General features: G+C 35.3%; 1 protein-coding gene and 1 pseudogene across 2 annotated transcripts; both read right to left on the reverse strand.

Moving 5' to 3' along the window:
* Positions 1-1,450: 1,450 nt before the first annotated feature.
* LOC149420601 (alpha-amylase A-like) lies at positions 1,451-23,834 on the reverse strand. Its single transcript, XM_089636821.1, has 9 exons — positions 23,655-23,834; positions 22,569-22,714; positions 9,159-9,327; positions 8,823-8,938; positions 8,495-8,681; positions 8,224-8,412; positions 6,287-6,418; positions 5,958-6,158; positions 1,451-5,544 (listed from the first exon to the last, which is right to left on the reverse strand). The coding sequence occupies exons 1-9, from the start codon at positions 23,832-23,834 to the stop codon at positions 5,191-5,193; spliced, it is 1,674 nt and encodes a 557-aa protein (XP_089492947.1). The 3' UTR covers positions 1,451-5,190.
* LOC149420602 (alpha-amylase A-like) lies at positions 14,733-21,474 on the reverse strand (annotated as a pseudogene). Its single transcript, XR_016302714.1, has 9 exons — positions 21,445-21,474; positions 21,024-21,139; positions 18,885-19,071; positions 18,571-18,759; positions 18,324-18,455; positions 17,980-18,007; positions 16,096-16,268; positions 15,181-15,342; positions 14,733-14,760 (listed from the first exon to the last, which is right to left on the reverse strand). The product of XR_016302714.1 is annotated as an alpha-amylase A-like (transcript).
* Positions 23,835-27,679: the final 3,845 nt, after the last annotated feature.

Raw genomic sequence — 27,679 nt, forward strand, 5'->3', positions numbered from 1 at the left:
ACACATAACATTTATTTATTGTTTTTGTGTTTAATTCGTAGAACTCCATTTAATTTTTTTATAAATTTAATTTAGATTAAATTTGATAATATTATTATTAAGTTCTGCAAGTGTTTTAGTTTTTTATTATTGTGACAGCTGTTTCGGCTTACAAGGCCATTTTCAAACTGTGGTTAGTCCACATTGAGACGACGTTTTTATACTATTTCAAATGTAAATTTTGAAGGTGCATACATTGATTTATTACTGGTTACACCGATGACATGATCTATTGTTGGTTAAACCAATCTATGTTTTCCCCTCAGTAAATGGTAATGGGTTCTTAATTATTTACTAATGACATTATTGCTATGAATTATTTGGGTGCATTATACTGCTTGGGTTTTGTGAAAATACTAAGAAGTGGTGAGTAAATTATTTTCCTTACTTTATTAATTAGTGTTAAATTTGGGTCATTCGTTCGTTTATTGATTTCTAATTGTTCAAGTAAATTTAATCTAATGCCCTTTTTTTCTATATGCAATGGTTTAGGACCCTTGTTGTTAAGTGGGTTATGATTATTCACCAAGAGATGTTCTGCGAATTTTGAGGATGTGTTTTTATTATTATAACATCGTATATGTTCTTGGAATCTAGTTGAGAATGCCCTCCCCGTTTGTCCGATGTAAGTGGCGTTACAATCGGCGTGGTCACATTTTAATTCATATATGCCACTGTTATTGAGTATAGGGATTTTACTTTTAGAGTTTTTAAGGCTTGTTCCTAAATTATTGTTTGTTCGAAAAGCTATATTTAAACCACATTTTTTAATTTCTTTTGCAATTTTTTCAGATATTGGGCCGAGGAATTCGAGACATGCAAATTTTTCTATATTTTTGTTATTTACCGGATATATTAAATTGATTTTATTTTTATATTTCTTATTTTTTATTATTTTTTCAATGTTATTTGCCTCATAGCCGTTATTAATCGCGATCGTTTTTATCGTTTCCTTTTCTTTTACATAAGCTTTATTGTCTAAGGGAATGTTAATGAGTCTATGTACCATTGAATGGTACGCTGATAATTTATGAGACCAAGGATGCAGTTGGAGAGATTTTTTATTAGTAATAATTTGGAATGGAAATTGTACAGTCTTTGTACAATGTGAAACAAAAACACCATTTAACAGTAGTAAAATAATTTATTATTAGTAAGAATGTAAGATTTTGAAAAAGTTCCATGTCCTAAAAACAGAGTGCCACCCATAGACATATGAATATTAGTAGACCTGCCCTAAGTGATTAAAAGCGTATTATCCCCACTCCCCATACCGGTTCCATTGAGCCGGCTGGGCTCGCGTACGGCCTCAAGTGATATTTGAAAACGTGACATCATCATTCTTGTGCGAACTATGGTCGAGGCATCATCGGTTCATTTTACGAAATAACACGGCAAAATGTTTACTTGTACTATGAAAACTGGTAAAAATAGATGCGAAAAAAGAGAATAAACCCAATTGTCGTATTACATTCCATATATAAGCATTATTTTATTTTATTTTAAGCATATTCACATCGTATAATATGAATCAGTTGTTACTATCACATCGAGAAACGTCTGGACGCGAAACACAAAGCTGGTTGGTTGCTGGGAAGTAAATTATGAACATTTATAAAAGTGTCTTAACTAAATACTCTGAAACTAACTACGACTCTGAATATAGAAGCTGCCTTACTTTGCCGAATTTGGACTTCGCAAATTTGTTCATAACGTGGCGAGTAATTTGCGCTCCCATGTAAAAATGTCTATTCATTCAAAGCAGATTTTACTTTTAAGAAGTAAATGGTGATATTATAATGCGAGATGCCTATTTACTGTCAGATTGATTTATTGACGAATCACAGTCATCTTCACTCCCTTCGTTCTTCAACAGTTGATTTTACCCCTCGCCTTTATCTTCTCGTCTATTAATTCCTATGTCTGTGGTGCCACCCTAAACTCACTTATTTTTTTGCTCCCAACAGTTTAGAGTCAGTGAGACTATGGCATCACCGATTGGGGTATGTTTTGAGGCTGAAGGTAGTGGAGAGGAGAAGGAGATGGGAGAGAGGAAGGTGGGGGAGTACCTGGTTGTTTAGAACTGGTCACCAAAGATGGCTAGTGCCATTTCAAGCAACGTTTCTACTTGGTGATCTTACACCAGAGCGATACTGAGAGTATCTTCCAGTCTGGAACGTGCCAGTATACTATATATTATTATTAAATGAATAAATTGTGAAATAACACAAATTCATCAAATAAAATTTACATGCCGGGATTTGAACCCCTGACCTTCGGATTGCTAGTCGAGAGCTTTACCCCTCAAACATGGAGGTTGTCAAATCTCGATGGATGTGGAAATTACCACAGCCGTGATAATTTACTTGTACAGAATGTTAAGTTATTAATCATCATTATTCGTAAACGTAAATAATCACTCAGCAATAATCAGGAGACGGGGCCAATGTGTGAACGCTGTTAGCGGATTGACCCCAAGATCCTTTGATGTGTGCACGAAAACTGGCAATAATCGAGTTGACCGGCCAATGCATACAACGGCCAAGTTGTCCAGTACATGTTGGGCCAATGTGGACTAGCCGCATTACATTTTTTTATTCTTTTCTTATTGTAATATTTTGTGTTTACGTACGTAGTGATTACTTTATATTGCTTCACTTAAATGAGTAAAGTGTTAACCTCGATACATTCCTAGTGAGGATAATTATTATGCGAAAAATTAGGTTTTGTGTTCTGTGAAGAGCAATAAATATAAGTAAATATATTACAAAACAATAACATATTGAAAACAAAATGAGATCAAAAATTTAATTACATAACACATTTATTTATTTACCTACACAATTATTCGAACATTGCAGGTAAATACAATATGCACGTTAATATGGAATAAATCACAACAAATATATTTTCGTCACCTCAGTGGCTTCAAGTCTTTTCTCTTTCATTAGTCTACCAAAAGAAAATGGCAGAAACATAGCTTATTAACTTCATGGTTGTCGGACTCTCTCATTAATTTGTTACAATATTGTCGAATTGGGTGAATACAACATTAAGGGGGATTATATTATTGTGATAAATACTATCTTTGATTATTTTATTTGAAACATTAATTTACAAGTTAATACAACTAATTATTAGTGTGAAAAGTGATGTTGATGATAAAACATCCAAAAACAATTACTCAATTGTGCCTTCGGAAGGAAAAGCTGCTGCAATCATAAAAATAATATGTGTAAAATCATTTCACTTTGAAATATTGCTACCCCAAAGCAATAGTGGGATATCTTAAAAACATATTTTTCTCAGATAATATTTAGTCAACAGCAAAATCTCAGTGTTACTCCGAGTAACCGGAAACTTCAATAAAGAGATTTTAATTATAATACAGGAAAAACAATGTTTTCGTGATATCCCAGTGATGCACCGTATATACGCTCATGATTTTACATCGAACATAGCATACTCAAAAGCTATTTTTTTTAAGAGATATCGCACTCTTGCTTGTGGGTGTGTAATTTATCAAAATAAAGCAATCACATTATGTTAAACAATTGAGTTTGAAGTTGTATGTATGTAGTACAATATATAATAACTATATCTGATATTTATGTTCAATACCGAGTAAGAATCAATTATTTCAAAATATGATTTTTTGGCACTTTCAGTTGAACAGCAGAAAATCGCATTTATTGGTGGTTTTAAATTTTGAAATTTTCCAATAATCTGCTGGTACATGGTTAATCAACACCGCAAATGAACCATTCCCAGTACATACACCAGTGCATATGCACCTAGATAGTTTTTTGTACCTCCTAAACATTTTTACAGAGGGTTCTTCTGCGGTATTCGATTTACACCGATGATAGGTATCTATTTATGTAAAAAAAAAGTTAAATATCGTAGATCTAAATTTACATAGTCAAATGATGTGCCTAGTATGCGGGGTTAAATAAACTAGATACAATATACTGGTTTGTGGAATTCACATAGTTATTTATTAGTATGGAGCCACGACCCATAATTGACTCATACACATTCATGTACACGGCACTTATTTAGCATGGAATTATAATATTGGTACATATAATACGAATGTAAGGTATTTAGGTTCAATTACAAAATATGGTTTTGGGTACAGGTTTAGGTAATATAATAATTATTTTTAATAGCAACATTCAGTCTAAAAGTTAGATTAATCCTAAGACTATTATTCATTATTAGTTCAATAAGTTCATAATTTTGTTTCCCGAGTATATAATAATAATATGTATCTAATAGACATTTAGGATATTGGTGTAATTATATCAAATTTTTCATTTGGCAGCATAACATATTATCTACACTCATATATTTAGGGAAAATTTTTAAAACTAGGCGACTTTAAGATCATAAAAAAACAATAAAACAGTTGAGGAATAGCATATTGCGAGGCTGAAGGAAGGGATATAGGAAATAGATGGGGAAAGGGATGGTTGGGAAGATTCTTCGATTTCTTATAAGCAATAATTACTCGCCTGAAATATCCATACAAATTGAAAATATCTCCCAAGTAAAAATAAATGTCGCCGACGGGAATTGAACCCGCACCTTCTGATGTCCGGTCAGGTGCTCTGGACCATTGCGCTATGTCCGCTTATTCCCAACCCGCCAAATAATTCAATATGTGCAAGTACTTCAATCGACAATTACTTCTTATTTTATGTATATATATATTTTTTTTTACGGATATTTATTTGTATGGATATTTCAGGCGAGTAATTATCGCTTATGATAATTTGTTATCCTTTGTGCTATGCATAAAAAACCTTGTCTAATAAACATTAGTTTATCATTAAAAAATAATTTTTTGATTTGGTTGAGGTTGAAACAATGTTAACTGCCATTTCTTTGCCTCGCCATACACCACTATTCACATTTATACATCGTCTCATACATACTCTTCTTTTGTACTCTTAACTCTTAATTTGCCCAGATTGTTTTTGACAAACATTCCCGGGCTACGAATACACAATGTTTGAGTTCTTCCTACAGCGATCATAAAAGCGGAAACTGTTGCTTGTGCAATGATGGAATACTTACCTTGCAGAGGATCTACTGCCCCTGGGTGCAAGCTTTGGTTCACTCGGGCACAAACCGGTCAATCTTGGTTCATTTGATTATTCCGTGTCTGTCTTTGGCGTCCGGGACTTCTTCTTCCGTATGCATTAAATCGAATATATTAGAAAAACACAAATAAAATGAAGAAGGTTGTTGGTATGACCGGCTCTCGAATTCGAGATTTTCCACTATCTTGGCAAGTGCTCTACCATTTTTTTTGTTGTTTTTTGGTTTATGTCTCACCCTTGTTCCAGCGTGGATGGCTAAGACCATTTCATCTTCATCCTTTCCAATGTAGATCTGGGCGATTCCGTCTCCTCCAACATATACGATCTTTCCTGAGCAGCTGCCTTCATACTTGTTACCGGTGATGGCGTCACAATAAGTACCGGCGGGCAGGCACGTCTAGAAAATATCAAAGAATTATAATTATGTATTTATTAACGAGACAGTTTCAGGGCTCGGCAAATAGTTGTGCCATATCCCATTTTTTAAAAACATTATTCCTTTGACAGTAGCCCTACCAAGTCCGTTTAATGCCAGGGTTGTCATTGAGTATTTGACTGTCTCCAGGTTCCACAATATGTCTTCCTAGGTGTCTGAGCCTTCTTTCAATCAATGTGGGACATTGACATCACAGGAGAATTGAAGTCGCTTCATCATCTTAACATACATTCCTACAGCTTCATATTGTTATTTTCCGCTCCCACCATCTGCACGTCTGCTGAGGTTGCAGTGTCCTGTTAATAGCCCTACTAACTCCATTAATCGGGATTAACAATATTTTCGTTTTCATTCATCATTTAATCCCAACTTACCTGGAGATATTCGTTGAGGTCGTTGCTGTCATTGTTGAAGGCGATAAATCCCTTGCTACCCCTGCAGAAGGCAATCTGGTTATTTCCATTGTCCCACCAGTTGGAGAGTCCAGTTCCCTTCACCTCGTTCCTGAAAGCGACCATGTTCGTGATCGGTCTCCACCTGTGCTCGCAAACCCATCCCTCTCCGCAAGTGCCATCCTGAAAACCATAGGAGTTTTAATTATTACCTACGACTGCTGTTTTTATATGATACCATAGGACGAAGGAGAGTTGTGGAAACTGGATAATACCACTGGCTACAGGTCCATAGATTCATTATTACTTACAGCATTGATAGACGGGCTGACTAGGTTGCCGTTTCCGTCTTGTGGTGGCCCCTGGTTTTCGTCATCGAAGGCGAAACTGCTCATGATCCTGGGCTCGCCGTAGGGGTGACCAAGGTTGAAAGCGGTAGCTCCCTGTAATGAAATGGTATAATTGATTTTAATAAAAAAGAAACGTGAAGCAAAGGCGAAACTGGAAAACAGATAACCAGTTAAAAATTACTGTTTCAAAATGTGACTCCTTTTTGGCACCTTTGCGTACATTTCTAATGCAAGGCGTGGTATGAATCTCTGCCACATTTGTCTATTAATGTCAAACCTAGTAGATAGTTTTTAATTAAAACTAAAAAAAATTACAACATACCTAATTAATTTTGCATTTTTACGAGAATTTGGTTCCTTAGAACAGGCAATCTGCCTAGCTAGGAACTAGGGACTACGAACTAATATCGGCCTTCATAACAGACACCTGTACACATCTTATTAAAATAAAATAAAGCGCAAGGTACACAATGCGCTTTATTCCGTGATAACTCAACACAATGACAATTCAACACACCTTTGAAAAGTGATATAAAGTCATTAAAAGCGATGAAAAAACTAACCTTTATACCTAACCTAATTAACCTGGTTTTTGTTGTTAGTCGTAGGTGTAACGGACGTAGTTGACCACATTATTTAATTTCATAAAAAATTGTTTTACTTTTATAAAATGTGCCTACCCCACGCCACTGGCAAAATCACCACTCCCCGCCACTGGCCATTTTGTCCAATTTTCGGCCCAGGCCGCTTGAAAACTTTGTCTACGAACGGCATCGATACCGCGTCGCCGGCTTACCTGCCGCGTGGATCAATGTCCAGCATTTTTTCTATGTAAAAATTACTAGGAAAAATCAATTTTTAAATGTTACAAATGTATGTATTTTACTTGTTCATCCCCTCGGTGGTAGTCAAATAAACACTATTTTCGATATACTACCGCTGAGGAGATATTAAAAAAGCTGTTTTTCACCCATATGTAAACCCATTTTTGAACAATATTTTTTACCTTTTTTGCGTGTAGAAAAATCCAGGAACCTCGTAGCATAGTGAATCTTATCTCTTTCTGAGCGCTATGTTACGGGGGACCTCGGAAAAATACTAACTTAACATGTTTTACAAATTTGATCGCTTGAGATCATTTTTACACATTTATTTTACAAACATTTCTTATTTTTTGTCGTATCTTGACAAACAAAAAATCTAGTTGTCAAGATACACATTCCTATAACTACTATGCATTTAAACTATGTAATTGTCATTCATGTAAGCGCTCAAAATCTTTTCTAACTCGCAAATTTAAGCGACCACTATCACCATTGCTGCCGACAAAATGAATATGCAACAATTTGTCGGAGGCTATAAACTCATTGTTGGCGCGGGTATAACCCCCCACCACTTTTAGGCTCCTAGCCCAATGTCGGGCGCGAGTCAGGCTAATTAAATATAAGCAGCCCCATAATTCAAAATAAATCAGTTCATCTTTACCACCAAAACCAAGCGTTTTATTTATCAACAAGTGACTCCTGCTCAACATCTGCCTCACCTCGCCAAGTCTGCTGCTCCAAGATCTTCTGGTGTTCTTCTCTTCGAGACCAGCCGGCCCTCCTTTGGAAAACCGCCAACACCAGAAGCGAGCAGAGACGAAAGCACACCCAGTGCCCACCATTCACCAAGCCTGGGTGCGGGAGGCAGATTTCATCACAATATCAACTACAATCATCATCATCGGCCGTAAAGGAGCATCTCATCGGTTGAAGACACGGTTTGGACCCGGCGCCTAAATCTACAGTCTTGTGCGGACTCCCGTCCAGTACAGTAGGGATCGGTCTAAAACAGTATATATGTATGCCGATTCTTCAGCGTATGATCGAATTGAAAGTTTCCTAGCAGTGTCTCACCTTGTATTGCTTGGACTGCTTGTAAGTCAGGACGAGACCCCCACTAGATCCGCCAGCCCTCTGGTTGTCATGATTGTCCACAAAATTAAGACCGTTTCCTTGGTCAACCAATCCCCAAGCTGGTCCCCAATTTTTTAAGTACTTCAGAAGGTTGTTTCCGCGGAAGAGATTTCCTATCTCTGCAGAAACCTAGAAAAAACATATAAAGTTAGAACGGAGAAGACACTTGCAACATATTTTGATTTATGTGTCATGTTCATTGAATAGGTACCCTGAATTCTGTGACGGCGCCCAATGGAGTGTATTCGTCCCTGGAGATGGCTTCGCCACCAAAATCAATCACTTCCTGAACGACGTAGGGGCGAGCACCACTTGGGAAATATGCAGTGTTCAGGTTGTTAAGCCTGTCATAGATGATCTTCAAATCTCCGGGCCACATGTGCTTGGCGGCGTCAACTCTGCAAAAAATTTATTATGGTAGAATATAATAATATTGTGGGTGCTTACAGAGTATTTTGATGATTTCCTTTCTGTCCCAGAATTTGTTAACGATTAGCGATAGTAAAAGTAGGATAAAATATGAATAATTTTATCTTCACCTGAATCCAGCGACTCCAATGTCAATCATATTGTTCAGCATGTCGACAAGTTTGTCTCTGACGTAGTCAGATCCCTGGTTCAAGTCGTGGAGCCCGAAAAGCTCGCAATTGCGGACCTAAAATATACATTTATCTTGAAATCTGCACAGGGGAAAATTTATGCTTTCATTGAGAAGACAATTTAAAATACATTGACAAACAATTAACAATATCGGAGTGCTCGAGTGGAAACTAACAATATTTTTTCAGAGCTGGGTTCAAACTTCCAGAGAAGTAGGATTTATTATTTAGGTGTGATAGGAAATAGCTTATCTGCAATAAAGTGATGTTACTCACCTCGTTGGGATCATTGGAGCTGTTGATGGAGCAGATGGGCTTATTGAAATCGTTTATTCCGTATGGTACAGCTGGGTATTCCCTACTCCCTTCCTGAACGAAAGATCCGGCGGTCCCTAAACCACCCCCTCCACCAGTCATATGGTTGCAAATAACATCGGGGTAGATCCTGGTCCCAACAAAATGCTCAAATTACTTTGATCCACAAACCAGAGAATCAAAAAATACTACCTACTTTTGATCAGCGTATTCCGTTATCATTATCCAGATTTATAATCACCTAAGTCTTACGTTCTATGATTTTTTTTGCTTAATTTTCAAGAGATTCAATGATAATCTAGAATTTAGTCAATATTTTTGCATTTCTTACCTTACTCCGACATTGTTCCACCTGTTGACCATGTCTTTGAAAGCATTCTCATCTCCAGAGCGGGTTATCAGTTTGTACGATACGGTCTGGTACCTTTCCCACCAGGGACGGTCTCCGATAGACAAATTTTCAGTTGGAGGTGAAATCTGCCAATAATCATTTAATAGGTTTGAATATCTAGAAACTAAAACAATAGTTTGATCGCTTCTATGTGACCAAAAAATCTGAACAATTGATTAAAAAACTAACAATGATTTGCACCAACGAAAATATATGTGTGTGAGTGGTAATAAAAAAAAACTTGACCAAATAGTGAGCCTTGCGGTACACCCGACCATTTAATTCTTTGCAATAATTGTTACATTGTTTTGTGTATACAAGTTTTCTGTGAAAAACTGTTATTGGTTGATAGAAAAATCCTGGAAAAACTGTTTTTATTTAGGGTAAGTTGTTGCCCGATTAAAGTTATTGAATTACCTGCACTCCTGCGAATCCGTTAGGTGCCAGGAATCTCTCGCATTCGGCGGCGATGTCATCCCATTTCCATTCGAAGAGATGGACCATGACGGACCTTTCATCCCAGTAGTGGAGGTTATTGAGTTGGGCATTAGCGGAGATTGCCAAAAGGAGGAAAGCGAGTACTATCCTCATCGTTTGTTTTCTAGAAATAAGGGATATATCCTATTATGCTGACGTTAATCGTTAAAAGTTGGAAAATGAACTTATACAAGGTTTTTCCAAACACTAAACCGATAAATGCCTAAATCATAACTTACCTGCACTGGAAACAACAGAACTTTGTTTTACCAAACGGTTCATTAAACACAGAACCTTTCTATTCGACATTTATAACAAATTAAGATTGTAACCGTACTTCATTTAAGTAGAAGTTTACTGCGTTGAACATTGATCATATTTTATTAATAGCATCACTTAGATTTCGACGGCGATAGACCAATCACTAACAAGAGAGATACGTATCAACAATCAATAATAATTTCATTCTGATAGTAGTTATTGCAAATAATGGTGATCATAAATAAATAAAAATGTTTGGTATTTAAAATAACCCCAATAAGTTTGAAAATATTATTAATGGTTGATACGTATCTTCTCTGGTTAGTGATTGGCCTGACGGGCCTTTAAGCCTATCGGCGTCGATATCTAAGTTATGGTACACTAACGTTAATACCTACCATAGTAATAATACTGCAATCAGGACGTTTTAGCCGATTTCAAGCTGTTGATATTATTGCGCAAGTAAATTTTATCTGATGAAAATATTTTTATTTTAGGGCGCTTTGCCTCTAGACCGCGAAGCTGAGTTTGGAGAGCGACCGAAAGTAAATAGCTCGCTCCTGATTTTTTGACTGATTTCGCTTAAAAGCAACGATGGAAAAAGCAATTTACCCGTATTTTGAAGATTATAAAATCGATTTTTTTGCACAAACAATTGAGAAAATCAATTTGCAGGCTATGACCAAGGTATATAAAAAATCATTTTTTATGAATGTATACTACTAATTTTAATGTATGTATCAGTTATGATCGGGAGGGCCATTTCAGGCGCAATTGGAGCAATCCTCTTAGGGCGAAACAACAAATTGATTTTTATTGGAAGAAGTGTAAAAGTAAACAAATCTTCGTATTCTTGATGGTAAAAAATGATTTTATTATTATTTTAATACATACACAAAAAAAATTTGAAATTAGAATAAAAAATTCATCATTTAGTTAGATCCATTGCCAATTTTAGTGAGAATAGAAGCAAATATACCGCACAGAGTTTTGGCGGCCAGGCGAAAAGAGCTGTCGAGTCACGAGGCTGACCGAGTGAAGATTCGTTCCGTGGAAGAGCATCGTCCCGTCTTGCCACGCTTGCTACACAAGAGTCGGCTATATCCGATAGGCGCACCAAAAGATATTTCACATCAAATATGCAAGTGACGTATTTTAAACTCTGTCTGTGATCGCGCCCCATGGCAAATAAAAACATCACGTGACCCTTCGATTATGTAAATATAAAAAAAACATAACCTTAATGATTCAGTGTTTGAATCTAAAATCAGAACAGAAGTGATTTGAAAACGAAGTTTCTCTACCGTCGCGTATGAGAATAAACAATATATCTTCGGATAAGATTATTTGTTATATTTTATCAGCTGATTAAATAGTTATCACAACTGTTTTGATGTAACACCGATGCTGCTTCTTCTTTGATGGTTCCTTCATGACTAAGGATCTTGTATTGTTCTGATGAGCCAGGCTGCTCCACTCCCCATAGTTCTGGAGGTCTAGCACAGACCTACGATAAAGCCCTATGTTTTAAATTCGTGATGTATGATCAGTTAGCAATATTCGCAAGCACGGTCAATGATTGATAAGAAGTTCCGACCGACTATAATAAAAAACCCGCCAAATTAGTTAAATTTCGGTTGACTATTGATATACGCAACTTTTTTGAATAATTTCGTTACTTATGCAAAATTATTGGTTTATTAATGAACGGAGGCAGATTAACCAAGCTCGTAGGATTAAAAGATGTCATTTAGGCGATCAATTAAATCCGTTCGAACTTGGAGAGGCCGAATGCAGACACTTTGTATTCATATATCTCCTATTATGGTTAAAGATCTCATTGATCAATTAACTCACTTTTAGTGTCGGAAAATACATGCGAACTTCCAATGCATATTAAAGTGTGTGTATTTAATACATTATTATGATATATTAGCAAAAAAACGCAATGTAATCGATGTTTAAAACGATTAAAAGAGAAGATTAGTTTAGAAGTTAGTTGTATTATAATAATGAAGGATTATGATGTTATTGACAGTTATTAAAACCAATTTGTTTATTTGCTACAGGAAGTTACCAACGTGGAGTAGGCCAAGATCATATATTGTGTAGGCTATAGGTCATACTACTGTAAGTCAATGTATCAAACTGTTTATGAAGGCAGTTTTGGAGCACCTTTATGGAAGATGGACAACAACTAATGAAGCCCGGAACCAAGTAGAGAGAGGTTTCAGGGACAAATTAAACAGCCCTCAAATTCTGGGCTGCATCGATTGCACCCGCATTGCCATCGTCACCACTTTCAGACATGAGAAGCAGTATAAAAACCACAAGGGATTTTATTCGCTCAATGTTGAAGTGGTAAATATTTAATTTCACAAAAATTACATAATTAAAATTATTGGTTTAACGAACGGAGCTCTTAGAATTGAAGGAATTCGAATACACGCCGAGTTTAATCCGTTCTGGCCAATGACGTTACATTTGTTCAGGTATGGTTCATGGTCGCGGAAATGAAATTTGTTCGCCTAACAAGTTGTGAATAAAAACCTCATTAACTAACTCCCTATTTAGTGCCAAAAAGTAAATACGAACTGCCAGTGCATATTAAGGTTACTATTTCAATTCAGCATTCCCAATTTATTCATATTTTTACGTATCTGTATGACATTTGACGTTCCGAAATATCAAATACCTCCGGCGTTGCCAGTATACATCGATAACTTTATAATATCGGATGGATAGGCGGAACTACCAATGATTTTGCTCTGATTTCCCTAAGCACGGTCGCACTATTGATTCGCAGACCGGTAATGTAAATCGACATAGCTGGCAATACTGTCCATCTGTCTATAATTTAACGCCGGGCGGCTACGTACATGTTAAAAATACTAATACATTGATAATGTCGAATTGAAATAATAATATTAATATACATTGGCAGTCCGCGTGTACTTTTTGCCACTAAAAGGGAGTTAATTAGTCGTTCATGAGGTCTTTAGTTATGACAAACAACTTTTGTTCCTCCAAGTTGAAACGGAATCAAATCGTCCATGGATCATGTGTACTATTTCTTTCAATTCTAGTGATCTATTCAGATTTAAAATTGCTGTTTCTCAGTGACGTTCTCATAAATCATTATATGCATCAATACAAACAATCCCAAGAGCGTTTATTGCGTAGGTAGGTACTGTATGTAGTTACTGTAGGCAGGTACCGCAGGTAGGTACTGTAGGTGGTTACTACAGGTAGGTGCCGTGGGTAGGTACTGTAGTTAGATACCGTAGATAGGTACCGTAGGTAGGTACTGTAGGTTTTTCTTTAAATATTTAATTGATGGAACGTAGCCGATATGAGTATCAAACGATGTCAGTGAAAAGTTGGGCAGTAAGCTCCTTGGCCCCCTTTTGCGAGATAAGGTTCATGACGAAGGCCGTGATCCCAGCGAAAGAAGTGGCTCAGTAGCAGGTGTACTAAATTGCGCGGTTAACTCCCTGGGCGCTTAAAATAAGGCACACACTCATTGCCTCATCCACATTCAATCATCAAATCATACATTTCAAAGTAGTCACACACTCCTTGCTTCATCCGCAATCAAACATCAAATCGTAAATTTAAAAGTAGGCACAAACTTATTGCTGCATCCACATTCAAATAAAAATTTATTTTATTACATTTCTAGGCAGAAACCCTCGCTTCATTCACATTCAAACGTTACATCACACACAAATTTGTTACCTATTAGTCGCTTGCAACGACAAAAGTTTAGTTATTATTATTACACAAACTTTTTTAATTCTGATTCTATACTAAGCGTATTTTGAAAGAGGAGATACAAAGTTAGAGTGTATTTTCTAGAGTTTATTTAAATACTAAACATACAGCGTTAGTACCTACACTTTTGGTGCGTTTTGCCCATGGAGGTAAAAAGGGCGAAGAGATGGTAATACAAACATTACCATACGAGAATTTTTTGGCCAGCCTGCAGTAAAGAAGTACAAGGTGCGCAGAGCCTGTGGGTGGATTTAAGATTTATCACGCCCATCCATCTAGCCGTCCACCCAGTTTTAACCACTTGACCCAATTATTTCCCATATGACTGATTTTTTATAAACTAATTACGAAAGCAAAAGGGTTTGAATTAATAGTTAAATAATATAAATAATATGAAAACAAAATGATAAAAAACCACTTATTATTATTACTGAGCTGCTGATTTTTACTGCCAATAGTTATGATAGTACGTGAAAGTATAAAAAATAAATGCCGTTTTGTTTTAATATTTTATTGTTCAGTATAACGTATTTTTTATACCTTTGTGCTTGATTTAAGATGCATACCATATGTTTCTTGACTTGTAAACTATATTTACAGTTTGAAGGTACATTGTGATGCATCTAGATATTGCTTGTCGTGTTTCTGGTCCATTTACAACTGGAAAGGAAAAAAATAATATTTTGAATAATTATTATTATTGCGCATGGCTGACATTTTTCTTTAGTATACTAAATAGTATAATCATTTATCATATTGAACAGAACGTAATATAAAGAAAAATAATCATGTTAAAGGATTCCCATTTTCTTTATCTAGTTAAATTGTTTTTTGGAATAACTTGGGTTAGTAACTTATTTGTTGTTTTGTGTATATTGCTGAGGTACAATTAGATTACAATTAAGATTTTTTTTGTGATAATCTTAACAAATTTTAAAATAATCTAATGGTAGCGGTTTAAGAAAGAGCCCTTGTAGTACTCCTGGAAAGTTATGCTTCTGTAAAACAATGATACTATTTTTGTGCTTATTTTATGGAACAACATATATTTCTTTAAATGTTTAGTGGTTATTTTTTCACCTTAGATCCAGCGTGGATGGCCAGAGCCATTTCGTATTCTCCGGTTCCGATGTAGATCTGCGCGGTTCCATCTCCTCCAACGTTGACGGACTTTCCGGTGCAGCTGTTTCCAGATTTTTCTCCAGTGATTACATCGCAGTATGTTCCGGAGGGCAGGCAGGTCTAAAAAATGTATTGATAATGTATTAATTGATGACTTCTATTTTTTCCTTAATTTTTGGCCAGGTACCTATTTTTATACTTAACCAGCAGTCATTGTGTATGAGTTTAAATTATTTTTAAGAATTTACCAAGTTACATTTATTCAAGTAACCCTTGAATTATATTTAACTTCCGACAATCCGGGCGTTTATTATTTTATTTTGACACAAGTCATGTATTTTCCTACCCGCCTCACTAAGCAATGTCCACGCTTCTGACACGCTTTATATTTTTCAGATTGTCATATAGTGCAATACTATGGTTAAATATCTGTGTTTAATATCGGAAATTGTTCAAAAAATTCAAATAGGACAATACTTCCGAGCTATAACAATAAGACAAATGAAAATAAGTTTCCCATTATCTGGAGTCAATGCTCAAATGTTATTATAATATTTAAAATTTTAAATTGTTTTGTAAAACTCGTATATCATTGAAGAAGAAGATAAAGACAAATCGAATGTCACTTGTTTTGTTTCATGTTTCGTTTAGATTGGTTAGTGTTATTTTCTTCTTCCATGATATATTACATTTATGGGTATAAACTTTGAAAGTTATGGAAAAAGTAATTCCAATAAAAAGTGATTTTGTATTATCATAAAGTCTTCCACCGCACTGAATCAATTTATCCACGACGATGTAGGTGAAATCATTGCGTGGAAGACAATATAAATTCTCTTGTTATACAAAAAATGTGTAGATTAAAAAAAATACCTGGAGAGACTGGTTGAGGTCGCTTCCATCATTGTTGATAGCGAAGAATCCCTCGTTACCCCTGCAGAAGGCAATCTGGTTGTTTCCATTATCCCACCAGTTGGAGAGTCCAGTTCCCTTGACCTGGTTGCTGAAAGCGACCATGTTCGTGATTGGTCTCCACCTGTGCTCACCAGGGCCGCCGACAGCTAATCTGGGCCCCAAGTCTAGTAGACTATACCGGGCCCCCTCCCCACAACTTACCGGGGGGGGGGGGGGTGAGATAACAATTAATAAGTTCATGCTTACCTGCTACTGCTAGGAATACTACTTCTTTACCTTTTCTTATACCATTATACCAATCATTCGAATTTAGCATAATTATTCAATGGAAAAGTTATGGTGAATACTCAAAATAAAATACTTGTGTTTCTTGTTTGTGTGTATTTACATATTCTTCGTTAATGAAGATATCTTGAGGCTTAATTAAATTATTATATTTGAAAGACAGAAAACAGGTAACAAAAATAAATAATCAATTTTCAAAACCAATGGAAAATAAATTAGGAGTACCGCAGTGATCGATCCTTGGCCCCCTATTGTTCATACTCTATAAGTATATTAATGACATGGTGAAAATATTTTCAAAATGCAAAGTACGACTATTTGCCGATGATACACTTATAAACTTAATTGGAGATAACTATAAAGAACTAATAAATATTTTAAATAATGAACTAGATGATGTATCAAGATGGCTAAAAATAAATAAGCTTAAATTAAAAACAAAATGTATGGTGATTGGAAATAAGAAGACATTCAGTGAAAGCAAAATTAAAATTGATGGTGAAATTATTGAAAATGTTACTGAAATCAAATACTTAGGAGTTATATTAGATTCCAAACTAAACTTCAATAGACATGCCGAATATACCCAAAAGAAAATTGGCAAAAAGATATCTTTTTTGGGAAGAATCCGGCCTAAAATTTCCAGAAAAATCGCCATCACCATTTACAATTCAATAGGCCACTTGCATGGATTTCATAACGACTTGGAAAAAATCGTTTGGATAGATCTTTTTACTAAGATTACGAAAATGTTAGTAAAATTTTATAGAAATGTACATTTATTTTTATTTTTAAATAAATAAATCCATTATTTGGGCTCGTGTCGTCACTACATGATAATGTCCCGTCTACTGAAAATGTTCCTATTAATTTTGTAAAATTCCACACTGATTTAATTTTTTTATATGGCATCACTTTGATTTCAGGCGAATTTTTGAATTCGTTCACTAGATTTATTGTTTGTTCTCTGCGAACTTTTCATTTGGTTTGAATTTTTGACAGATGTGAAGAGAAGCCCGTACAATTTAGATGTCGGTACGTGTTTTAGAGGTATAATGGTTATGGTGCTGATTTTATCAAAATAAAATTTTATAATATTCTTATTATTATTATAATTTACAAGTACAAGTATATTACATTGGATTTATTAATATAGACGTTGTACATTATAATGATTTATGATCAATAAGATGGATCAAGGAAAAAAATATTTATGAGATGTAATATTTTTGGTATGCCTCGTTATTCGGCTGTGTCATTCGTGTGGAAAACGTTCTTTTTATTTTAAATGATTTTCGGCTATGTAATCATTGTTTTTTCTCACCTATAAAATTATGTCCCGTCTTTCCGGTTTATAAAAAAGGTCTGATTTTTCGGAACACGCTCTGACAGTTGGGCCTACGGAGCGTGCGGGCCTGGGCGCCTGGCCCACGTCCGTTCCTAGTGTCATTGGCGTTTTTTAGTCAAATATCCGGGCCCCGTCCCGGGCCCCCCTTAGGCCCGGGCCCCAAATTTCAGACTTGGCTAACGTGCCCTCTCGGCGGCCCTGGTGCTCACACACTCATCCATTGCCGCAAGTGCCGTCCTAGAAATAGAAAAGCGTGAATGAAAATGATTCACATAAAAGGCAATGTTTATATGACATAAGAATTTCATAAAAAAAACGATAATTATGAAAAAATGCCTTACATTTCCAATGAGCATTTTTTCTTTTGATTATATACCTACCAAAGATAAAATCATAATCGATATTTCTGTGTACACGATACAATCAGGAACTTTTGGCCATAGTTTAGTGATTTATACTTAGGTATACACTGATCATGGGAATATTTTTTGTATTCATACACATTATTGATTAGAATTAGATTTATTTTGTTGTGAAGAGCGGATTGTATTACAGCGTTGATAGAGGGGCTGATCAGGTTGCCGCTTCCGTCTTGGGGTGGTCCCTGATCTGAGTCGTCGAAAGCGAAACTGCTCATGATTCTGGGCTCTCCGTAGGGGTGCCCAAGGTTGAAGGCGGTAGCTCCCTACAATAGAATAATTTAAAATATACATCTAGGTCAAGAATAAGCTTAACGGTTTTCTTCAATAAATGATGATATGGTTGTATCAATTCAAAGTTTGCTTGCGTTCAGCTCTTACCTTGTATTGTTTGGACTGCTTGTAAGTCAGGATGCTATCTCCACCGGCTCCATGACCCCTCTGGTTATCGTGATTGTCCACGAAGTTAAGACCGTCTCCTTGGGCAACCATTACCCAAGCTGGTCCCCAGTTGACTAAGTACTTCAGGGGGTTGTTTCCACGGAAGGCGTTTCCGATCTCGGCGGAGAACTAGTGAAACAAATATTAAAGATTTTGGATAAATTGGTTAAAGAAGCATGGAAGTGCGCCTAAATTGGTGTAAAATTCTTAAATTATATTATTAAAGGTTTTAATCGGGTTGATCGAATAATTACATTGAATTCAGTGACGGCGGCCAATGTAGTGTATTCATACTTGGAGATAGCTTCACCACCGAGGTCGATGACTTCCTGCACGATGTAGGGGCGAGAATCACTTGGGAAGTATGCGGTGTTCAAGTTATTCAGCCTGTCATATATGACCTTCAAATCTCAGGGCCACATGTGCTTGGCGGCGTCAACCCTGCAATGTAAAAACAGTATTTTTTAATGATCTACAACAAATTACAAATAAAAGCTGCAAAATCCTACAACTTTCTGTACCCACATTTGTTGCTTCGGACGCTTTGCCAGTTTTGGCCGGCATTTTGCCAATCGATCTGGAGATTAGGGAAGTTTTAACCAAGCAGAGACTTTCCAGAGGATCCCCGGCAACCCATCTTGGTGTCGTTCTGACACCAGGTGGACCGGGAACTCTCCCTGGACTGCTTCGGACGATGAGGGACCTTTCGCTCAAAGAGTGGCAGGTCCGTTGGGATAGGTCGAGCATGGGAAGATGGACCTTTTCCTTCTTCCCATCAGTTAAACTCAGAATGGAAGGGGCCTTCCTCAAACTGGACCATCACATGACGCAGCTCCTCTCAGGACATGGGGAATTAAGGGGGAGGCTTCAAAGCCTTGCCCTGTCTACCCATCCCAATTGCGCTTGTGGCAATACTTACCAGTCGGCCGAGCACATTCTGTGGCACTGTGAGATCTTGAAGGATGCCAGAGACGAAATGATAGACGGTCTGAATGCCCCCATTAGACCGGTGTGGAACACCGATCTTGTTTCTAACCGAGTTAATTTCGAATGTCTGAGGAAGTTTACTAGGATCTGGGTTGAGAGATGGTCTGTGCTTAGAGTCGCTGACTAGTGTGATAACTGAGAACCCCTGGTGTATTGCTCCTGCTCCATGACTAATTCTTTTACAATTCTCCGATTATTATTTATGCATTCTGTTCTTCTTATTTTTATTATTTTTCTTTCCTTACTGTACCAGCTGCTACAGATGATTTTCTTTCGTTTACATTTCTTTTAAATAACTTGTATCCTATTTTCTTCTTATTTTCAGTTTTCTTTTCTTATGTTTTGTGTCTAAGGTTGACACACTGTCCTTTTTACAGACATTGCAGACACTCTTTATATATCCTTGCTTAGCTAATTATCTCTTTTACTTTGTCTTTTATCTTATACTTCACATACTGTCCTCTTTACAGACCATGCAAATGTTATTTTTATGCTTTCTACTTTTGTTTTACTTAATCTACCGATGTTCTTAAGTGGCACTTTTGGATTGTTTATTGTTTTTCTTTTTCTCTTTTCTTTTCTCGTCTTTTTTATATGTATTTTTTTTTGGTTTTCTTTCTTTTTTTCAGTAACGGCAACGAGTTTACAGGCTAGAACTGAACTCCGTTGTTTGTTTTGTATTGTTTACTTTTCCCCAATAGGGGTTGGACAACGGGCCTCGTCCCCGCATGCACTGCTGGAGCTTCTTTTAATTTCTTGTTTTTACCGGGGGACTCCGCCAATCACCTGCGCCACCCCTGAGGAGCGTTGGTGGTCAGAGGGGTGACTGTGCGGATTGGGGTAATCTCCACCCTGCCTCCGACCTCCTGACGCTTCTTTCCCCTAGGTTTTTTAGGGTTTATCCCTCTTTTTCCCATACTTATCTTCAGGGCACCACCGGGTGGTCGGCTAAGGGGTGTGGAAGTCCTGACCTGCACCAGTCACCCCAACCACCACCAATCTCTCAACAGGACTGCCAGACGTGGCTCGGCGAAACTCCCCCGTCACTCTATTATTTCACTTTGTTCTTTTTTGTGCTTACAGGTACTGGAGTGTGGGTTCCCTCCACCAACTATTTGCCTGACACTTGTTACTTGATTGTTTGATGCTTATTTTTCTGTGTTGTCCTTGGATTAATACCTGTAAGCGCTCGCATACCGCTTCCTAACACCGTATGCGGGGACATTGAAGGTCTAGCTTCATTTATATACTTTCTAGAGCCGTTTATTCAAAAGTTAGATTCATGCGAGAGCTCCGAAGGGGTGACCGTAAGTCACCTATACCGGGGTGGGACAGGGCGGGTGTAACCTTCAATGTACCCACATTTAATGGTGACTCACAAAAAAACAAAGCTTTTTTTTAATTACCTGAATCCAGCAACTCCGATGTCGATCATGCTGTTCAACATGTCAACGATCTTTCCCCTGACGTATTCAGATCCCTGGTTCAAATCATGAAGTTCACCAAGCTGGCAGTTTCGGACCTTAAATATAAATTTGTCATTAAATTTACATTACGAGAGAGAGAGGGAGAGAGAGAGAGAGAGAGAGAGAGAGAGAGAGAGAGAGAGAGAGAGAGAGAGAGAAAGAGAGAGAGAGCGAGAGTTTACATAGAACAGAAAAGAAAAAAGAAAAAAAATGAAAAACGTGCATACGTGCTTTTGGGATTTAAATCGACTCTTAAATGGTGTTCCGAAACAATTTTCAATTTGAAAATACCATTTTAAGAAAGGATAGCTTTGAAATTGATTGTTTATGTCACTTAATTTTGATAATAAGACACTCCCACGTCGTTTTTCTTATGATTATTGATTGTCATTACATCATTAGGTTATAACACTGCGAGAGTCTTAAGACCGGGCAGTTTAATAACCTACTTACTTACTTCAGTAGGATTCTAGCTAAGAAAATTAAATCATTTTGACGATTTATCCGGTTACCATTTGATATACACCCATAAATAAGCATGGCTTGTGTGTATGAGGGTGTTATTATATTTGTTTAAATTTGATATGATTCAGTTCAAGTGTTTGGAATACTTTTTACGGTGGCTTTTAATTTCTTTTATATTTGTATTCATGTTTCTAATTTTTTTCTGCTAATGAATTAAAAAATGTAACTCCGAGATATTTATGATTGAACTGTACTATTGTTTTTTTATATTTCGGAGTAGGAAGTATTGACGTTTGTCTAAGATTTCTGTTATTTTTAAAGTGTGCAACTTTATTTTGAATATTATTTTTATAAATTTGTAATGTTGCTTGGTAGATGTATAGTGCACTTAATTTTCTGACCTTAAATTGTTTGAATAAAAGTTCGGACGAATATGAATAAAATTAAAAAAAAAAAATTATTAGTTTTCGTTATATGTAAATTTTTTGTGTTTGATTTTTATATGTACTGCTCCATCCTATAATGCCGTATTGTATAATTGATTGACAGAAAGCGAAGTTTGTGGTTCTAATTAATTTTTCGTTTAAAATATATCTTAAACATCTAAATATATATATGTTAGTTTCTTTATTCTGTCGTTCAGAACATTTATATGTGTGGAATATTTTAAACGGTGGTCTATTGTTATGCCTAGGTACTTTATATACATAAATATCAATACGCGTATTCGCAGCGCCGCCCGTATAAAATATGAAATGGCAAATAAAAATATACCAATGCAATTTAAAACTCAAAAGAAATAAATCGTTTTTTAAGTGTACCCCTAACCAATGGTATTCCAATTTAAAAAAAAATATATTTTATGTGAATATGCTTTCCCCGATTTGGTGTACGCTGTGAAGTTGGAGTGGGAAGGGGAAGGGGAAGAGAATGAGAAATAAATTTTGGGAACTACGTTTGTTTGGGTAACTTTTCGACTAATGATTTTGAGAATTTAGTGAACAATTTTTCAGGACTTACCTCACTCCAACATTGTTGCACCTGTTGACCATGTCTTTGAAGGCGTTCTGGTCTCCGGAGCGGGTAGTCAGTTGGTAGGAGATGGGTTGGTATCTTTCCCACCAGGGACGGTTTCCAATTCTCAAGTTCTCAGTTGGGGGAGAAGTCTGCCAGTAAGAAAATAATTACTAAAAAAACCATATCTATAATTTTATCAGCTCCTTTTTTCAATTATGTCTAATTATTTAAGATTATTCTATATACCCAGTATTAAAGTAAAATACAAACAAAAATGCCCTTCGTAATAAGGCCCTACAATATCAAGAGGCAGCCGTCCCCTGGCATTGTTTACAATAAATTGTTTACAAATTATTATACGCAATATTTTTTCTCTTGAAATATCCCAACAAATTGAAAATATCTACCTAGTAAAAATAAATGCCGCCGACGGGAATTGAGCCCGCGCCTTCTGATGTCCGGTCAGGTGCTCTGAGAACGGTGAGCTACGACGGCTTATTTACAACACGCCAAATAAGTCAATATGTACTATAACTTCAATCAAAAATTACTGCTTATTATATTTTTTCACCTGAAAACAACCAACTTTATTTTGTAGGAAAGTCTTTGTTAGTTCTAAATTTCTCACTAGATGGCGTCGAGACATATTATATCTACATTTATTGGTGAAATATTTTTACTTGTCAAATATAAATATATATATATAATTTTATATGACAAGGTTTTTAACGCATTGCACAAAGGATAACAAATGTTTATTATTTCTTATAATATTTTTTTATTCTTTGTGTTACGCATTAAAAACCTTGTTTTACAAACATTAGTTTATCATAAAAAAATAGAATTGTTAGGATAAATTGCATGCGTAATGTAACAAATTCAATTAATATAAATAACAAAGTAAATGAAAACAGCAACAAACATTACACATTAAATGTTTGCTTTGTATGTCTGTGGTAATTAAATATGACAGGACCAAAAAGTGAGCCTTGTGGTACTTCAATTTAAATAGTTGTTGGTTTCTCGTAAAACTAAAATGAACTTCTAAACAATATTATCTACACATTATGACTATGGCGATTGACTTACCTGTACTCCTCCGAATCCGTTGGGTGCCAGGAACCTCTCGCACTCGGCAGCGATGTCTGCCCACTTCCATTCAAAGAGATGTACCATGACGGACCTGTCATCCCAGTAGTGGAGATCCTTGTGTTGGGCGTTGGCTTTGGCGGCGATTGCCACAAGGAGGAAGGCGAGTACGATCCTCATGATTGCTTCCTGAAAAATAAACAATTTTACTTAAATTCGCACTTCGGACACTAGCAGCCTTACTAAAAAACGTTATGAAAATATTAGGCGGCGCGTAAGGTCAGAACCAAAGATATTAGAAGAACGAGATGTGCTATGAGCAGTTCATACTGTGCGGAATTGTTTTGCCCAGTGTCGCCGGTTTTGTTCACCAATACTACTGCACACCTTCGCTTACGCTAAGGTATCCGCACTAATACATAGAACAGATTTCTGTGCGTACACGTCCCGATAGTATTCAAAGTACCCTAATTAGGTAGTACTCCGCCTACGGTACGGCGGCCAACATAGCATATCTCGTTCTTCTAATATCTTTGGTCAGAACAGTGAAAAACTTGACTTATTGCCATGGCGTTTGTTTAATTAAAACGGTCTAAAACCAGGCTCAAGGCTGTCTTTACCACACAAAAGTTGATCGGGCGTGTAAGAATCTAATTAGTAAGATAGTTAATCTTTATGTTACAAAGCATATTTTAACCATATTTACATGGGTCTCAGTGCTTTCTAATGATGACACAAATATATCTCTAAATAACTTTTATGATATAATTCAAAACCATATTGTAAAACCATATTATAAATGTTATGAACCATTAGCAGCACCAAAAAGTAAACACATACACATAAAACCATGGATTACATGTGAACTAATAATCTCAATTCAGAATAGAAATAAACTGTTCAAATCTTATAAAACTCACGAAAAGCATTGCCTATCCACCAATGAAGCACAAAATTACAACAAACGTAACCATTATATTATATTTAGAAATTATCTAAATAATATATATTATAAAAAAATGAAAACACCGGTAATACTCTGAACAACTACAAAAAACACACAATGACTCAAAAAATTATAACTGAAAATAATCCTAAAGATATTGGAACCAATTTCAACTACTTTTTTTACCAACATCGCCTCTACCCTAATTGACAATAATCCTTCTCTTAGCTTGCACTCTCAGCATGTACCCCCAGAACTATCCGAATTTCCCGAAATAACTGAACTTGAAATCGCAAACCACACTGACAATCTAAACGGTAGGTCTGCAAATGGCCCAGACAACATAAGTAACACTACAATTAAATCTATAAAAAAACATATAATCAAACCACTACACCATATATTTAACGCATTCATCAGAGATAGTATTTTTCTTTATTTTTTCATTAACTTCTCAATTGTCTAAGATATTAGAAAATTGCATTAAAAAACGTATCGTCGATTTTCAGGAATCAAACTCACTCCTTTCACCTAACCAATATGGCTTTACAACTAAACTACGTACTGATGATGCTATATTTAATTTAACCAAAAACATTTATTCTAACCTGGACTCAAAAATTAAAACTTTAACCATTTTTTTAGATTTAAAGAAAGCCTTTGACACAGTCATCCATAGAACTCTCTTAAAGAAAATATCCAACATTGGAATTAAACATAAATGTCTCATGCTGTTACAAAATTATCTATTGAATCACCAACAATGCACAAAAATTGGAACATATTTGAGCAATTTTGATTTAGTAAAACATGGTGTACCACAAGGAAGGGGCGCTACTCTTTCCAATATATATAAATGACTTATGTAATATTAATATACCTGGTAAAATTTACTCATTTGCTGACGATACTGCAATAACAGTCCAAGGAAAATCATGGGAATATACTACTAATAAAGCTAACAAATGTATTACTATTGTCAAAAAGTGGCTATATAGGAACCTATTTGCCCTAAATTATGATAAAATTATTTTTATTCCTTTCTATAACACACAGAAGTCGGCTCCTAAAACCAATCTTAATTTGAAGTTTCATAACGTAAATTGTAACCCAAACACATTCTGTAGATGTGAGGAGATGAAATCTGGAAAACTTATTAAGTATTTAGGTGTAACTAATAAACGATTGTAACTAATAACTAATAATAATTAATTAACTAATAATGATTGTCAACATAAATGGACCAGCCATATTGAAAAAAACTGTTAGCAAATTGAGATACCTAAAATATATTTTTAAAAGAATGAGTAATGTAGTAAATATAAAAACCACGAAACTAGTTTATGACTCACTAGTACATTCATCTCTTTCCTATCAAATAATTGGCTGGGGCGGAACTTTCAACAATCATGTAAAACCACTAGAAATTGCTCAAAAATCAATTATTAAGATAATGTACCAAAAAACTAAATCCTAAACCTCTAAACAATTGTTCAAAGAAACTGAAATTTTGGACCTTAAGCGGACTTATAGTGTTCAATGTCTTAAATTTATTTACACACGACAAAACAACTTTATTAAAAATTCAAATCGTGGCAGCAAACGACATGGCGCTTGTGAATATGCTGTGCTTCACTGCAAAACCAGGTTGTCCCAAAGGCATATTAGTTTTATTGCTCCAAAAATGTATAATTCTTTATGTACAACCTTTAAAAGGGACACGTGTGTAAAGCTATCTGTAACATTTATATCGATAGAGAGATTATTTTTTATTATTTCATATACATACAAAACAGCGGATATATTTTATTGTTTGTAATGCTTTGTCTGCTAATTCACTTTTTAAGATGTCTTCTTTAAAAACTAGTATTTACCTTATTTTTTGAGTTATTTTAAAACTTTTACATATTTCATGCTTTAGTTTCTTGTATTGCATCTCTACAGTAACGCTTTTAAAATAACTAAATTTATAATTGATATTGTATCTCCACTTAAACCATGGAAATAAGATAAAAATACTTCGATAAAAAATAGGCTTCGCCTTCGTGGGATTTTTTTTTAATTATGTAAATTTATTACAATATTTTTTAACATTTTTCAATATTTTATGTAACTATCCACGTATGTATAAAAAATTTAATAATAAATAAAAAAAAATAAAAAATCTGAAATTTTTTTTTAATTCGCAATAAATATTCTCAAAGAGCGTAATTATTTGTGTTTTCGAATGACTTTTATTACTTTCTTATCACTAGTGGCAACCTGTCACATTTTTTTGAGCAGATTGATATAACAAATTATTACATAAAATTATCATGACAATTATTCTATCCGAAATTACACAAGTCTTAAAAAATACTGCTTATTTCACGAAATTTGAAACAAAAAAATACATTTGATAAAAACACGTTTAAAACACAGATATTATATCTCCAAAAAGGCATCCGTGTATTTATTTTTTTAGATTTGAGAAATTACATTAAATCCCTTCTTGAAAAAACAGTATTTTTATTGCATTCTTATCGATTTGTGAGACGACCTTGAATGAGTAATCGCCGTGCTATGATGTTTAACAAATACACCACTACCGATTGGAAGTTATTACTTTGTCATTATAAATAATAAAAGGAATTTTTTAATCAAAATTAATTATGAAAAAAACGGTTAACAATTTTGATTGCAATCTTATTGACCTGATTTACGCAAAAATAAATAAATTGACTTTAAAATTCAATTACCTTGGGTCATATAATCACTGTATTTGTGGAAAAATTACTAAGTATAGTTTGACTTACGAACTAATTAAGAATTAAAAGAATTTTTTTGATCTAACGGTAAATTATTATACACTACCGCACAATATCGAGCTCTTAAAAAATCAGTTCAAATTTTGAATATGTCAATTAAAATATTTTTTGTTAAAAATTTTATATAACAGGTAGGTAGGTAGTTAGTTAACCTGTCTCATTTCTTCACAAAATCAGTTCCAACAAATAACACTCAGCACTCATAGCAAATTTTAGTTCTTTGAACCTGGTTAAAGAGAAGCTTAATGCCAAATCACAATTTTGATTAATAT

Source organism: Hesperophylax consimilis, chromosome 10 (genome assembly GCF_061612785.1).
Source record: "Hesperophylax consimilis isolate HC1 chromosome 10, BYU_Hcon_1.0, whole genome shotgun sequence".
Lineage (NCBI taxonomy): Eukaryota > Metazoa > Arthropoda > Insecta > Trichoptera > Limnephilidae > Hesperophylax > Hesperophylax consimilis.

Excerpts from the sequence above, each read along its gene's own strand:
- LOC149420601 (XM_089636821.1), bottom strand. The coding sequence starts at position 23,834 with ATGAGGATCGTACTCGCCTTCCTCCTTGTGGCAATCGCCGCCAAAGCC. Across the intron at positions 8,682-8,822 it reads ATTGGAGTCGCTGGATTCAG|AGTTGACGCCGCCAAGCACA; the intron begins GTGAAGATAAAA and ends AATTTTTTGCAG. Across the intron at positions 5,545-5,957 it reads ACCTCAACGAATATCTCCAG|ACGTGCCTGCCCGCCGGTAC; the intron begins GTAAGTTGGGAT and ends GATATTTTCTAG.